Raw genomic sequence first — 16,551 nt, forward strand, 5'->3', positions numbered from 1 at the left:
CATGTTCATCTCATTGAGACAAATGTTTTTTCTGTATTTACCTGGAACAAAGTCCTAACAACAAGTTTTTTTAAATCTAATTTAGGACATTTAACTTTATATTTCCTTTACGTAAACAGGACAAATGTGACCCACAAAATCTCAGCATTAGCATTTTGTAACACTATGACTGTAATGACCGTAATATTGGATATTTGCACAGCATTATCTAGATACTTATATATCAATAATATTTAACCAAAATCACAATTAAAGTAAAACTAATGTTCAACCCATTGAGTCAAATGTTTTTTTATGTTTACCTGGAAGAAAATCCTATAATGTTAAAAAAAGAAGTCTAGTAGTATTTTAGAAGGATCTGATTGTACAGAGGGACAATACACTGTAATAAATAAACAATTTTCCAGATCTACAGTATATTATGTACACCATCCTCCCTGTTACTCACCACACTAAATTGTGCTCATGTTATTCAAATCCAATGAGCACCATTGTTATGTTCAGTGCTCCAGCTCTGCCCCTTTAGAGATAAGAGCTATTTGGAAATTTTTAAAGTGTGTATTTTTAGCTGCTGTGAATACAAATGAAGTGAAATGAGCTTCCGTTGCTCTGCTTTATGTAATGTAATGTAGTGGAGCAGGGCACTCCAGCACTATCTCCTGCTTTAAGTGCTGCACAGCACACACGGAGGAGGGGGGCGTGCTTGGAATATAGATCTGAAAAAAATACATCCAATTTCAATGTTCACAAAGTATATAGGACGTGTGATGGTTTTCACGCAATTCTCATAAAAATTCTAATAAACAGACTGTTTCCAAAGAGGACAAATGCTTTTGAAGTCCTTATAGATGAATCATTCCTTTTATGATTCATAAAGTACAAATAAGCCTCAAGCTCATGCGTTGCAATATGGATTGTGTTTGTGTGTGGGTGTATTATATACGTCTTGATTTTTTGTGTAAATGGCTTAAAGAAAGCCACAGACTGCAGTATGTACAGGGCTCTATATATTCAGTTTTTATTTCTTTAAAAAAACACTGTTTATTTAAATCATTGAATATGGCTGGAAATAGAATAAAGAAAACAAATCACGGAAACATAGAGACAAAACACTTGGTTCCATGTTTATTAGTGTAAATGGCTTAGATAAAGGTGTGACAGAGATTTGTGCATTAAAAACTTTGTATTTATTGTAAATTTCCAGCATAAATGGATACAGTTGGAATTAATGAATGTCTTAAAATAACAAAAAAATGAAGCACAAATGTAAAAAAGTGCTGATGCATAACAAAAAGAGAAAAGTGTGAAGTATGCCGCCTATGTTAGAGCAGCAGCTTAGTCACAAGAGCTATCCTGACACTCTACCATCTGGTTTAATTATGGACACTTTAATTATGTGAGACTGCACACTAAGAAATAGAAACAAGTGTTTCCAGTGAGAAATGTAGCCGTGCCTCCGAACATTCAAAGGCAGTCAATAAAACGAATGGACTCCAGCGTCTGAAACTTACCATCCTTCAATTTGACCGCTCACAGAGTGGAGGAGAGGGCTTTTGCGTTGAGTTAATGTTGATTTATGCAAGACTTTACTTCTGTGTGAGCTTTGTGGAACTGTTTTGAGTGTACGTTCAGAAGCAACATGACAACCTTACTTACCCCAATGTTTGGGCTCTTTTCCTGGCTCAGATGGAGCATGTCCCCCCCTATGACGTGGTTCCCTCCATGAGACCCATCATCCTAGTCGGGCCTTCACTCAAAGGATATGAGGTAAGGAGGAAAAAATTATCAACATGTGCTTTTTTTACATCTAATTCCACTTCCATAGTTTTTTGTCTGATGTTTTGTCTGTAGGTGACAGACATGATGCAGAAAGCGCTCTTTGACTTTCTAAAACACAAGTTTGAGGGCAGGTAAGAGTGAGATCATCTGCTATGCATAGCCATCATGTACTGTAGTCTCTGCTTTAACTGGTTTCTGTTTACTAACCCCGGTAACGACTGGTGTACTGGATATTCGTTTCAGGATATCCATCACACGGGTGACAGCGGACATCTCCCTGGCCAAACGTTCAGTCCTCAACAACCCTAGCAAACACACCATCATTGAGCGCTCCAGTACTCGCTCCAGTTTGGGTAAGACGACATACAGCCACTTCAGATATGCACAAACCACAACCAAAGAAAACTGCTGTTAACTCTACAGTAATGAGACTCTTATTTTGTTATTTGGCAGATGGTACAGTATTAAAACAATACTGCTGTGGAGAGCAAGCTAATGGAAAACATTTCATCACGTCATGTCGCTAAACATCCATTTAAATATGTTTTGCTATGTGTGTTTCATATCTTTATTACTTTAAGTGTGTTTCTTTCTTATTAGATACATAGATGGATTGATGGATAGATAGATAGGCATTGTAGTCCTTTTAGTAGAATAAATTCCTCGTTGGTTTTGGGGGTTTTATGGATTTGTTGACAATAAGGAAAACGTAGAATATTATCAGATCTATTTTTGTATTTACTTTTAACTGCTACTTGGTTTGCAAACCAAAATTCTCAAAATGAAACATGTTTGCAATTCCACATACATACAAAAACATTTGTACACATTTAAAAAAAACTGTAAAAGTTAAGCCGTAAAATTGTGTTTTTGTGATGTACAGGTGTTAAAGGAGCAGTGTGTAGGATTTTGGGGGATCTATTGGCAGAAATGGAATATAATATTCATAATTATGTTTTCATTATATCACCTGAAAATAAGAATCGTGTTTTCCTTAGCTTAGAATGAGCCCTTCATATCTACATAGGGAACAGGTCCTCTTCCACGGAGCCCGCCATGTTGCTCCACCATGTTTCTACGGTAGCCCAGAACGGACATCACTGGCCCTAGACCGGGGGTTTGCACGTTTTTGCATTACCCGAAGGTAGGGTTGGGTATCACTTAAAAAAATTATGATACCAGTACCGTTAAAGTGATACCGATACCAATAGAGTACTTAATTTGATACCTTTTTTCCCCCGATATTTAAATCCCATCATGTGAATGGAAGCATTAAGTTGCGTAAAATGCCACCATCACTTCTTCCTTTTCAAATAATTTTTACACAAATACATTTAAGTGTTCAAATGCACTTGACTTTACCACACCACAGACTGTATGGGTTGCGGGAGTGGACCAATCACACGTTGCATTAAATCAAAGAACACTGGCGTGATTGGCTGAGAGCAAAACCTCACAAATAGTGTTTCTTTTCCACATCTGGGTACAAAAAGGATAGAACGCAGGTATCATTTGATACTATACTCGATACTAGGTTATGTCGGTCATTAGCTTAAAGGTATTGAGTACCGATACACAGCCCTACCTGAAGGCCACTGTAGGTTCTACTACACGCTTTTTAAAAGGGAGGGGTGAGGGAAGGGGTATTCAGTTTGGCTGCGATCTGCAACCTCACAGCTAGATGCCACCAAATCCTACACACTGCTCCTTTAAGACAATGAAAGAACTATCGAAAAGCACTTGGATATTTTGTAATTTGGACTCTGTCAGCCAAAATCTTTGTGATAACATATGACTCATCTTTACAAATGGGAAGAATCTGATCGGATTTTTGGATACAGAATTGCAAATTATATTTTTTACATTCTGTAGTTCTATGATGACCATGTAGGTACCGTTGTACATTATCCAAGGAAAGTGTTGAGTTTTTCCCCCTTTTATACCTGCTCTGACTGTCTGATCTGGCCTCCTCTCTCTTTCTTCATCCTGTCTTTCCTGCCCTTCACCCACCAATCCTTCCTTCTCTCCCACCTCCCTTCTTCTTCTTCTTCTTCTTCTTCTTCTTCTTCTTCTTCTTCTTCCATTTTATATTGATTCAGACGTACTGGGTATGTATGCTCTTCTTGCACCAAAATAATGAAGCCTCTCTCCTTCTTCACCCTCCCCTTTTCTTCTCACTATTTTCACTATCTGCTCATACATCGTTTGTCTGCCTGTCTGCTTGCCTGTAAGTTTCTCTGTTCCTCATACGTCTGTGTGACAGCCTGTAGTCTTGAACTAAAAGCAAATACAGTAATTACAAAGCGGAAGAGATCTGTGGGAGGGCAGCAGGGCAGCTGGTGTCTGCACTAAACTGTGATCGGTAATGAGCAAAGATGGAAGCCAGTACTTTCCATCATGATCTCACCCTTTAGTGACCTACGTATAATGCTGTCCATATACTGTATGTGTGCAATCATAACCAAGTATAGTCTCTATAGAAGCTAGACCCCGCTTCATGCACTCTGTCCAGTCATGGCAGGGGAGCAAGTTTCTCTATGCAATCAAATCCAAATTTGCAAAAGTCCAAGTCTTTGTTGAGGTTAAATGGAAACCTTGCCAGCGATTTCTTTCTATGAGTTAAAGTTTTCTTATCACTCTGCGGAGGTCCTGTTGTTTGCCTCCAGCTTTAATTCTCTATCCTTCAGCCCTCTGGAGGCTGCTGAAATGTGTGCAGGCCCCATTTCTTTGCAGATTGCCTTGCCCCCGTTATCTCTCTCTGCTGCTTGGTTGTCAGCGCGCACACCTCAGAGGCGCTGAGGTTTGACCAAAACAGGCGAGGAACATTCTGGTTTACGGTTTTAATCTTTCTTTACACGTCAACAGGCTGATAAAAAAAGGGGGAGGGAACTGTGCTCAAAATGCTAAGTAACAAGTTCTTATAGGCTGTTATCGAGGAACAATGAAAACAAAACACCCAAGCAGTCCATAGACTTGAGTGGTTCACCTGATAGAATAATTACTGCTGTGCCCATTAGTGCTAACAACAACTAATGTTCCACCTAATTTCTTTTAAGAGGGTGTTTTTTCTGTTTTATTTACATGGTGAGAATTTGTGCTCTTATTTTTAGTGATTACAAGTGCAGCAGGCATCTCATTCTTCTCCTTCTTCCTTTGAGATAAAAAAAGATCAGAAGCACATAAGGACACTTTAAATGTTGGGAGGTGGCAACAGAATGAGGATGCTGCATTGCTCCATTTAGCTTTGCATAAATGGAACTTTAACTGTGATCCAATCTTAATTCATACGCTTGGAACTGTTTTTTTCTAAAATCTTAATCATGCATGATTAAGTACAAACATGTCAGTTGTGTACTTATGGCTGATGTACAGTGCTGCATCTCCTCAAATAGAGAGGTAGTTTACACTATCACTTTGTTGTCTCGCTGTATTTACGTGTCTTATCTATCTTCAGCGGAGGTGCAGAGTGAGATCGAACGTATCTTTGAGCTGGCACGCACCCTCCAGCTGGTCGCTCTGGATGCAGACACCATCAACCACCCCACTCAGCTGGCTAAGACCTCCTTGGCTCCCATCATTGTCTACATCAAAATAGCCTCACCTAAGGTATGGCAACAGATGACCTCAGAGTTATAATCCTTAGGATTTTCATTAAATCAAAACCCATTTTTGATACTATATATGGTTGACATTTTCTTTTTAGCAATATCATTTCAATGCTTTCATTCTGTAATGTCGTGCCCTGGATCTAAATTGCCGATCTTCCGTTACCTACAACATTGTTTCAGTAGACAAAGTGTTGATGTCTTCCCGCAGGTCCTACAGAGGCTCATCAAATCTCGGGGGAAGTCCCAAGCTAAACACCTAAATGTGCAGATGGTGGCTGCAGACAAGTTGGCCCAGTGCCCACCTGTGAGTTCTGCTTTGTGACTTGAGTAATAGAACTAACACTTCATAAAACTTCTGAAGAAAAAAAATCAATTAAGTTTGGTTCTGTAAAACCAACAATACTCATTTGATTTATGTGCAGGAATTGTTTGACATCATCCTGGACGAGAACCAGCTAGAGGATGCCTGCGAACACCTGGCCGACTACCTGGAGGCCTACTGGAAGGCAACACACCCCCCGAGCAGCAACCCTCCCAACCCTCTGCTCAACCGCACCATGGCCACGGCAGCCCTGGCTTCCTCCCCTGAGCCCATCTCCAACCTGCAGGTACAGGTGCTCACCTCCCTGCGCAGAAATATGGATCTGTGGCCTGACATGGACGGTGCTGTAACCCATGATGGCAAAGAGGAAGAACATGCTCTCTGAAGTCCATCAGAGATGGGGGAGGAACTCCGGCAACTCAATCTCAACCTCAACCCACCGCCTGAATTAAAATCCTGTTTATGCTGTATATAGGAACACAAACACACCTGACACATAAATGAGCCCAAATTCACACACAACAGCTAGCTTTTACAACACCCACAAGAAAGATTACGTAGTCTGTATGTTAGCAGGTCAGCGTTTACTTCCCTGCTCACTGTGAGAGCAGCTCAATTTAAACCACGCTGGACTTAAGCAGTAAGGCACCTCTGCTGTTGGGGCCCCCTCCATTTCGCTGTAATCAAGAGTAAAATGATATCTGCTGCCCCCCACCATGCCCTCTTTTAGCTCTGTGGCCTCCTTTCTCTGGCACTTTTTCTTCTCTCGGAGTCTGAATCTAGTTAGCAGTCCTCCTCCGTGTTGCCATGGTACCGCCCCTGAAAACAGCAAGTCATGTCTGCCTCTTCAAACAGAAATGCTTAGTTTGGTGGAGGCTGTTGCTAACACTCTGTTCAGTTTAATCTTTTTATAATCATTTTAACAGCAGAGTACTAATCCGCTGTGTCTCTATTCCTTAGTTACTACTGCCTGCACATCAATTATGATGAGTTGCACACTGTTAAAGATATTCATGTCACCTGAGGAACAATATTGCGCCACATGGCTGGAAACAAGTTTCATATCTCCTACCATTTTTATTGAGGTTGTCATAGGCGGCAACGAAAATAATCCAATTGCACTTCAAATCTGTTGGTATTTCTTTATTTATTTGAAATGGTTTTAGTACAAACCTGTGCTGCAGAGTTTAATTAATTACGTAATCTTTCATTAGTCTTATTGAGATTTCTGCTTTTCTCTGCCAAAAGGTGGCACTGTTGTTAGATATTCTGTCTGCTTGTTGAATAACTGCTTGTGTGTGTTTATGTTTGTAAGAAGGTATCATAATTTTAAAATGATCAATTAGTAAAACTAATCTGTTTGACTAATTGAGTAATTACTGTATTTGTCTTGTGTTGAGTGTAAATCAGCATGTGTGTGTGTGTGTGTGTGTGTGTGTGTGTGTGTGTGTGTGTGTGTGTGTGTGTGTGTGTGTGTGTGTGTGTGTGTGTGTGTGTGTGTGTGTGTGTGTGTGTGTGTGTGTGCACAAAACTTGGAATGTGTGGTATAAATAGATTGTCAGTCATGAACACTAATGCTTTGAAGACCACAGGTTCGTCAGCTGGGACAGCCCAGTCTATGATATTGTGGTTCTGTGTTGTATGCCCTGCCTCATGCTAACCCCGCTAACTAACCACTGACAGTTTGATTTTGCTCTGCCGTTTGTGTCTCTGCATGGTTGCTGTGTGGCATGGCTCTGGCTGGCAGCAGGGGCCGTACCTGGTGCACGGTGAGCAGAAGCGGGAAGGGCCTCTGACAGAGTGCGGCGGGAGCGGCACCCTGCACGACTATCAGACAGACCTGGGAGGAAAACCTCAGCCGCAGCAGCAGCAGCAGCAGCAGCAGCAGCAGCAGCAGCAAGCATATCTGCGCTCTTCTCGTGGCCAGCTCCGGGGAGGGAGCGGCCGGGGGCTGTCACGGCAAGACACCTTCGACTCTGAGACCCAGGGCAGCCGGGACTCCGCCTACACCGAGGCCGGCGACTCCTGCATGGACATTGAGACTGACCCTTATGAAGAGCCCGAGCCGTACCGAGGGGGTGGGGGCAGCCGCCTCCACCTGGCGCAGCATCACGGCAGACAGGCATCCTGGGAAGACGAAGGCGCCGAGCCAGACCAGGAAAACCTGAACCACCCTCCGATGCCGAGCCAGACACAGCCGCATGGACGTGCCAAGCTGAGGGAGCGTTACTGCCAGGACCCTGTGGACACCGGGGCCAACATGAGCCGCAACAAGAACCAGGACGACTGGGGGAGGGACGTCTACATCCGCTGAACACGCATCATACCACAGAGGCAAGGAAGCTACTGGACAGACTGAGAGATGAGGGGGGGGGTTTGGGGCCGCGCCAGTCAGGCTACCTACTGAATCTGTTTACATCCCAGTACAATGTAAAGAAAAACATCAACAGCCAGATGCCATTCTAATCAACTTCTTGCAATTCAATTGATTTATGTTTAGAAAAAATACTATTGGTCTGTTTTTTGTTTCCTTTGTTAATACTGCATGAATATCATGGATTTCTATACTGACGGCACGAGGACAGTAATTGTTACAGTTGTGAATCTCTGATTGTGATCTGTACGACTCAATCTCTCCTTCAGTTGTAGAATGTGAAGACTAGTAGAGCTGTAGTCTGTCCTGTCTGTCCTCTGCAGTCTTAAACAGGGTCTATTGTCACCGTCCCCATGTACAGTGTCAGGGTTTCCCTTTACCTTAATCTCACTCAGTGCTTTTGGATATCAGGATTTCTCCCATACTGAGATCCAGAAGTTATGAGTCTCTCACCTCCACGTTCTTATCACCAAGACCTTAAAAAAAAGCTGGTGGAGAAGTTGCCATATTTGAACACAACAATTTATCGATGTTGCTACACTCATGTCAGCTTGATAACAACAAAGAGTACACTCCAAAGATGTTTAGTTCTTCCCTGACCTGGTTCAGCCACTGTACCCAACTGTGTACACGTCTGACCCAGTCCTCCCGTTTCTGTTTTTCTCTGGGTGCTGAGGGCGCCTCCGGTATTCATATGTTCTCTGTTTTTTCTAATGTGGTGCAGATTCAAAGCAACACTGCAGTTGTAGTTGTGTGAATGATGTGTCCTGCCTTAGTCACTCGCACCCTAAAAACACCCTTATTTCAAGAAAACTCCAATCACAAGTGCCGGAATGTCTCGCCAAGCCATGTCCACCACTGCCACGGTGGGATGTCTTAACTCTTGTTACACTCGTTCATAACTCTTTCATACCATAGCTGTGTCTCTTCGTGTATAGTGGCTACTCTGCACCGTAGCCCATGCTGTCGCTCCAGCACGTCGCTCATGTAGTTTTTTCTTTGCACCAGCTTCGTCGTCTGTTTTTCAGGGCTAATGGTTATGTTAAAAAAAAAGTACTTTTGTGTGTGTGTGGTTAATCACTCCCAACTTCCACCCAAACAGCTAGCTTTTCTGATATTAAACACCACTCTCTTCTTACTCTTGATTTCTGACTGAATTAGTGTTGTTTTTTCCTGTGGACATTTGCAACTTTTTTATTTTAAATCTTCAGTGCTTGTGAGGTAGTGAGAGGAGTACCAAGTGGGGTGTGTGTGTGTGTGTGTGGGGGGGGGGGTGATAGGATCAGCTTTGGTCTTTACTCAGTTATCTATAATGGAGAATCCATGAATGTCTTTGGTGGTCTGCTTAGGCCCACCCGTCTTCAGTTGAATAAATACATATTAAATAATGATCAGTAAATAATGTTATTGTTGCGTTATCGCAATTGTTAAAAATATTAAATAACATGTATCATTGGTGCCTGATTGTAGCTACATTTTGCTTTTTCTGCCTTTCATTTTTAATCTGTGGATAAATTCGTATTTTAATTAAAAATTGAATCAGAAAATGCTATTGTGTCACTTAATTCATACAGTGAGATGTGACGACACATTTCAAAGATGCAAAACGTGTGGGTGTGTGTGTGTGTGTGTGTGTGTGTGTGTGTGTGTGTGTGTGTGTGTGTGTGTGTGTGTGTGTGTGTGTGTGTGTGTGTGTGTGTGTGTGTGTGTGTGTGTGTGTACATTTCGATATTTATTAAAGCTGTTGCTTTTCTTTTTCCTTCTTGAAGTCAAACTACATCATTATTATTTCATTCACCTCATTACAACAAAAGATGATCACATGATCATGCTGTTTATAATATCACCCTGTCTGTTGAACCTGTGTAAGCCTGTAAGCATATCAAACCTAAACAAAGGCCACATTGTTGGCTTCCATTTAAATACACATACACAGAAGTACAGGAAAAGAAAATGTTCTAGGTCAGTCACTTTGTTTCCTCGTCTGCGTTCACAGGAACTGTTAACTCCTAAACACTCCTCTCCTGCCAAGTCTTCTGGTTATGGAGGAAACGTAATAAGAAAAAGACTGAAGATAAAGTGCAGCTGTGTCCAGGATGTGGTTTTTATCTCTCGTATTCAGTGTTTTTGTCATCTCATCATCTGCAGTGGAAGAAATGACACAAACAAGGACATGGTTTCCGTCTGAAACCTAAACGTGAGCCTTGCATCAGAGTGTCTAACAAGGTGTGATGGCGAGGGCCCACTGTACAGACAGTACTTTAATATGTCAGATAAGCTCTAACAGTTCAGTGGTGGAAGAAGTGTTCATATTTTTTTATCTTAAGGAAAAGTATCAATACCACAGTGTACATTTACTTTGTTACAAGTAACAGCCCTGCATTTAAAATGTTACTTAAGAGTATAAAAGTATTAACATGTCAAGCATCAAAAGTACTCATTGTGCTTTGTGTAGGTGTCCTGCATCACCCTTTAATTCACACTAATAACCAGCTTACTCTACATTATCCCTTACATATTACATATATTGTTATTACAGATGCATAAACATGTAAGCAGCATATTGTTATAGCTAGTCAAGGTGGAGCTAATGTGTACTTTATATATGGTTGGGCCATTTAATCCATAAACAAATCATAATTTAATCATCATTTATAAAATCTTAAATATATACAATAGTGTTTAATGTATGTAGTGGTGTAAAAGGAGCAATATTCCCTCTGAAATGTGGTGAGATAAACATTTAAAGCAGTTTAAACAAATACATTTCCCTTAACAATATGTTGATCTGTTAATTGTAAGTTAACTTATGGAGCCTACTACAGGGCAAAAACATGACAGTAAAACTTTGAAAAAGAGTTCAATTTAAGATATTTAAAGTCATGATAAAGATGCTCTAATGAAGATCCTTGTCACAGAAAGCTTAGATAACAAATTTGGTAAGAAGAAGATGCGTGTGCAGATGTTTTGAACTTCTTTATTGCTCTTTTTCGTATTGTTTTGTGGTAGAACACATTCGTTTTTGGAAAGTTTTGATATTTAAAGTAAAACTGAACTGACAATAACACACAAAAAAAACGTTATATTTTGGGGTAGATGGTAAAAAAAGGAACCTAACCTGGAAAGATTATTCATATAATAATAATAATAATAATAATAATTATAATTATTATTATTATTATTATTATTATTATTATTATTATTATTATATTTTGAGTGCAGTGGTACTTGGAAAATACCTTGACAGACTGTTGGAAATCCCAGGAGATTCCTTTTTATACCCAGTTTTGCTTTCTGTTGCTTCATAATAAAGTCCCTGTGATACAAAGAGAGGAAGGAACACAGCGTTACCTCCCTCTCCATATATGGACAACGACATGTGTGTAATTAGTTGCGTCATCAGTCCACTCTGGTCGTCGGTGTTGGATGTCGCCTTTAAGTGCTCCTGAATAAACTCCGACTTCTGAGTCGCAAGGGCTCAAGTAGGATTTGGATTTTTGATTACTTTTCTTTTGTTTTTGAAAACCGGTAGCACGGACCTGATAGATAGAAACAGAGGGGAACTGGAAATTTACAGAATGGATAATGTTGGAAAAATGTTAAAAACAAATGTTCAGTAGTTACACTTAAAATATAGACCATTAATGCTGTGATAAAAGAAAATGTATTTGTTAACTGATCAAATGTGGCACTTAAAGCCCATCTCATTATTTAAATAAACTTTTAGCAGTCAATAAATTTAAAAGACATATTTTAAGTCTACATTTGGATTTCATGCATTTAAGCAAAGTGTGTTCTACCTAAACAAATATGTATCACTTTTACCATATATGATTGATTAATTCATAAATGTCATATGCAAACTATAAATTGAATCCCATCTGTTAAATGTGAAATATTATTACCTATAGCCTAGGCTTAAGTTGACAAACTGTGGTAAATACTAGGCTACCTTTACATTTTAGCCTACCTGAACATTATAACTTTCAGGATTTGTCGCAGACGCTTCAGCTAGGTGTAGGCTACCTAATCAACGTGCCGTGTTGACCTATCCTGAGAGCTCCCTCACGTGCGTAATTCAGACATTTCCCACAGCGCCTGAACGCATCGTTACTATTCGACTGAACGATACACAGAACCGTTTCTGAGGTTAGAACAGAAGCGCCACCCACTAACGTTATGCAGAAGTAGAAAGCGATATTAGTTGAAGGAATCCAAATCCGAGTTTGTCTGCCAGGTAGCTGTTAACCGATACTGAAGTTGGTCTCCAGGAACAGGAGCGTTTACTAGATTTTTTTTGTATTCATTACTTATAGGCTACCTCTCATACAAACACTTGTTGGACATGGGGTTTCTTCTGACCAAGATGATGGCTGTGTTCGGTGACAGAGGTAAGATTATACGTTTACACACAGTTTCTGGTGTACATTTTTTTTTTTTTTATAATTTACGTTGTTTGTAAGTTGCTATTTAAACATTTTGAGTCTGTGTATAACTATTTTTAAGTGATAACCATGTTGTAAATAGAATAAATGAAATTTAAATAATTTCTTTCATGTATCACAAATATAGTTTACACTTTACATATAGCCTACATGTTCTTTAGTTCTTACAGACTTACAGTAAAACTAACAGTGAACAGTTGATGTACAGTAGCTACATGAGACCAGGTATTACTGCTATGCAGTGATGTAACAACTTCACTGTTATTCAGCTCAGTAGGCTACATCACAGTCCTGTACCTGTCCTTTATCTTATCTGTGTGTACATTTGTCTTGTGATGTACTGAAACAGATTATGCAACTTGAGCTTAGACTGTGTTCAAATAAGATAACAACAAATCTACTTTGCACTGTTATGGTAACATGTTATTTATTCTTTTCTCTTTTTTACTTTCCTAAAGAGCACAAAGTCATCATTGTGGGTTTGGACAATGCTGGGAAGACAACCATCCTCTATCAGTTGTAAGTAATTTGGCCACTTTCTGAGACTAAAATAGTGTCATATAATTATAAAATCTGCTTGATATCTGTATCTTCCCCCCCCCACACACACACACATACAGTCTGACGAAGGAAGCCGTCCACACATCCCCAACCATCGGCAGCAACGTTGAGGAGATCACCGTAGGTAAAACAAACTTCATGGTTTGGGATATCGGAGGACAGGAGAGCCTTCGAGCCAGCTGGTACTCATACTACGGCAACACAGAGGTACGGATCACTTACTGTCTTCAGCTGAACTGCATTGTGCAGCACAAGACATTGAATTTCATAGAAATAAACACTAAAGTTTTTATTTAGCTGAGGTTTCTTGGTCTTTTGTTCCCAGAAAACACCAGAAAACATTGTCAGTTGTGAAATTAGATATTCAAGAGTAAAGGCAGACACAGAAAGCATTCTGTGCTGACTGAGCTATTGCACATGAACTCATAATGGCTTCTTATTACCCTAACCTGCTCCCTGTATTGATAAAGTAACTTATCACCACTGTGCTGTGGAGATAGGTCTGGCAATGCGAGACTACCATTGCATAATCATTTATGATAGATTACATATGTCTGTAGCAGGCATCTTGTTCCCCTGTTATCATTAAGTGATAACATGGGGTCTGATAATGTGAAATATCTGTTGATTGTGTTGCTAATAACTGATTCAATTATGTGTTGTGGCTCTTTCAGATTGTCATTTTGGTTGTGGACAGCACCGACCGTGAACGTCTCAATCTCACCAAAAAGGAACTGCACCGAATGCTCGCACATGAGGTACACATCCAGCTGTGTTGACAGATGTGTGTTAGTTCAAGAGTCATAATTATGACGATCCAGATGTTTTACCACAGATCACTCGTTTCATTCGATCATATTACAGTAGGCGTACTCCGATCTTTTACTGAAGTAAAAGTAGCAATACAACTTCTGTTGCAAGTAAAATGTCACTTAAGTTAAAGTACAAACATCTTAGCATCAAGTTATAGTTAAAGTACCAAAAGTAAAAGTACTCATTATGCAGAATGGCCCATTATAGAATAATGTATGTTACTGGATGATAATTATTGATGAATTAATGTGTTCATCACCTTAATGTAACAGCTGGTAACGGTGGGGCCATTTTATTTTATTCATCATAATATATTTGTTGATTTTATTTTGTATTATTAATCTCTATCCACAAAGTAACTAAAGTTATCAAATAAATGTAGTGGAGTAAAACCACAATAGTTGCCTCTGAATTGTAGTGGAGTAGAAGTATAAATATAAGAAAATTAAAATACTCAGAAAAAGTACAAGCACCTCAAAATTGTATTTAAGTAGAGTACTTGAGTACATGTACCTGGTTACTTTCCACCACTGCAGCAGGGTCGGTTTTCATCAATTGACTGAAACCTTTTTGTTATTCAGTGAAACTGCCCAAGTCAGCTATTCACGTTTTTGTGTCTGATGCACTCCTGTTTTCAGAGTGACTAATTGCGCCATAGGTTACAAACTCATGAGACAACATGATGAGGAAGTTTTAACTCAGACTCTGTGAGTCAGCGTGTTGACGTGTGTCTAAATATTCCGTTGAAGTTGCTGTTCTTTGATCTCAAAAGTTGACAGGGGATATTTTCAGGGTTTCCAATGGAAACGTTTCAGCTCTTTAAATATGAATCGCTACTAAAAGCAGCATCGATAACCCATCTTCGCTTTTTTTTTTAGGACCTACAGAATGCAGCCGTTCTTATTTTGGCTAACAAACAGGATGTGAAAGGCTCGATGACAGCGGCAGAGATCTCCCAGTGCCTCACACTCGACTCAATCTCATCACACTCATGGCATGTTCAAGCCTGCTGTGCCCTGACAGGAGAGGGGTGAGTCTTATCACACCTCACACTCACTTATTCTGTCTGCCATTATTATTGTGTATGAGTCAACAGATTTTTTATTTTATTTTACATACATCAAATTCTGCTTGAATAACCTTTTTCTTTTTGCTCTCTCCCAGTCTACCTGCCAGTCTGGACTGGATGAAGTCACGGGTTATTGCAAACTAGAGCACACTCCAGTGGATCAAACTTCCTCAAATTTAGCCAACCTCGAAAGGCACTGCAGATTCCACGTCAGGAATATTTACATTGGTAACTTTTTGGGCAAAATCCTGTGAACATGACGTCTGTGATAGAGCCACACTTATAGTTTTACACAGCTGTGTGAGGCCTCAGGGTGGACGAACAAGAGAGAAACCTGGGTAATCTTAGAGTCGGTTAACGTAAACCAAATATCAGTAAATTGTTGAATTTTGCATTGTTCAAGGACCGGTCGGTTATATTTTAATAATCTGGTTAACTGGAGAAGTTTTTCTCAGTTTCTTTCTCTCGTGGTTATGAAAAAGTACACAGTTAGGGAGTGTTTTTGTGCATTTCCTTGAGTGATCCATGCAGAGAGGTGCACCATCTTTATATTAGACATCCTTCCTGACCGGAAATATCACATTCCACTATAACTACTTCCTTAATCTCTGGGCTTAACAAGGGACAACCGGTTACTTTATTGAACCGTAAAGTAAAGTAGTAACTAAGGTATCATTCATTCATTCATAACTAGAACTGAACACATTGTACCAAAAACGTTACACCATACATTTAAGGCAGATAGATCACAGATGATAACTAATAACACTAAAGCATAAACTATGTTGTGTGTTAAGTGTTGCTTTTCTCATATTTTAATTTTATTAGGTTATCTGGTGCCCTTTCGGTTCCCTTGTGCCTTCACATATAAATAGCTTTAAACGTGCCAATCCTAATCTAATTTTGACAACCGATTTAGTAGCCTACCTCACTAGTTACAAAACAGCTTTCCAATTACAAAGTCATTTTATTAGCGGCTTATTATTAAGCTTCTATCATGAAAGACTTTTACACAATAACAGAGAAGAAACTATAGAGAACATACTGTAGCTCTTGTGGCCTCAGAAACTGCAATGTTGGTATATAGTCTGCACCACATGTATTAAATGATATGTTATGCCATTGAACAGCAGGACTTCTGTGTTAGACCTGAACATGTTTTGTAATTTATTTTAGGAAAACAAAGCTCTTGAACTATATTTACTGTGTAATTCAGCAATTTCCTGAATAGGAAAAGGAGCTAGCTGCTAAGGACTATGAGTCATATTTCAAATGTATATATTGTATTGTGTATTTTTTTAAATAAATATTATTATTGCAAATATACAGTGAGAGTGTTTTTTTTTTATCCTGCAGCTGTGATATTCTTTGGTTCAACAAGTGATATACAGTGTGCCACTGAAGGGTGGATTATACCTGCAGTAACAGTAATGACAAAAATATGTGAGTATTGTGCCAACACTGTTATTCACAGCAGCTACCGTAGCATGTTGTAGTAATTCTCTGCCTGTTTGTCATACGATCAATAGAGCCTAAATCGAGTAAAAAAAAAAACTCACAGTAGCAATTAAAGTGGTTTT

The 16,551-nt window shown here is 39.6% G+C and overlaps 2 protein-coding genes across 10 annotated transcripts in view; both read left to right on the forward strand.

The window, feature by feature from the left end:
* The window catches only part of cacnb1 (calcium channel, voltage-dependent, beta 1 subunit), a 31,076-nt gene extending 22,987 nt beyond the window's left edge, over positions 1–8,089 (forward strand). For 3 of the 9 annotated variants that reach the window (XM_039825581.1, XM_039825584.1, XM_039825586.1), the window contains 8 exons: positions 1,687–1,767; positions 1,852–1,910; positions 2,023–2,132; positions 3,879–3,887; positions 5,234–5,385; positions 5,596–5,691; positions 5,810–5,995; positions 7,457–8,089. In XM_039825581.1, the coding sequence (XP_039681515.1) occupies positions 1,687–1,767; positions 1,852–1,910; positions 2,023–2,132; positions 3,879–3,887; positions 5,234–5,385; positions 5,596–5,691; positions 5,810–5,995; positions 7,457–8,023 (1,260 nt within the window). In that variant the 3' untranslated portion in view covers positions 8,024–8,089. Of the gene's footprint in view, positions 1–1,686; positions 1,768–1,851; positions 1,911–2,022; positions 2,133–3,878; positions 3,888–5,233; positions 5,386–5,595; positions 5,692–5,809; positions 6,111–7,456 lie in introns of those variants that run through there. The other 6 variants (XM_039825583.1, XM_039825585.1, XM_039825588.1 and 3 more) reach the window with 4 other exon arrangements.
* Positions 8,090–12,223: 4,134 nt separating this feature from the next.
* Positions 12,224–16,293, forward strand: arl5c (ADP-ribosylation factor-like 5C). The gene is made up of 6 exons (XM_039823637.1): positions 12,224–12,474; positions 12,987–13,047; positions 13,149–13,296; positions 13,764–13,847; positions 14,781–14,932; positions 15,067–16,293. The coding sequence occupies exons 1-6, from the start codon at positions 12,429–12,431 to the stop codon at positions 15,113–15,115; spliced, it is 540 nt and encodes a 179-aa protein (XP_039679571.1). The 5' UTR covers positions 12,224–12,428; the 3' UTR covers positions 15,116–16,293.
* Positions 16,294–16,551: the final 258 nt, after the last annotated feature.

This window comes from Perca fluviatilis, chromosome 15, assembly GCF_010015445.1.
Source record: "Perca fluviatilis chromosome 15, GENO_Pfluv_1.0, whole genome shotgun sequence".
NCBI lineage: Eukaryota > Metazoa > Chordata > Actinopteri > Perciformes > Percidae > Perca > Perca fluviatilis.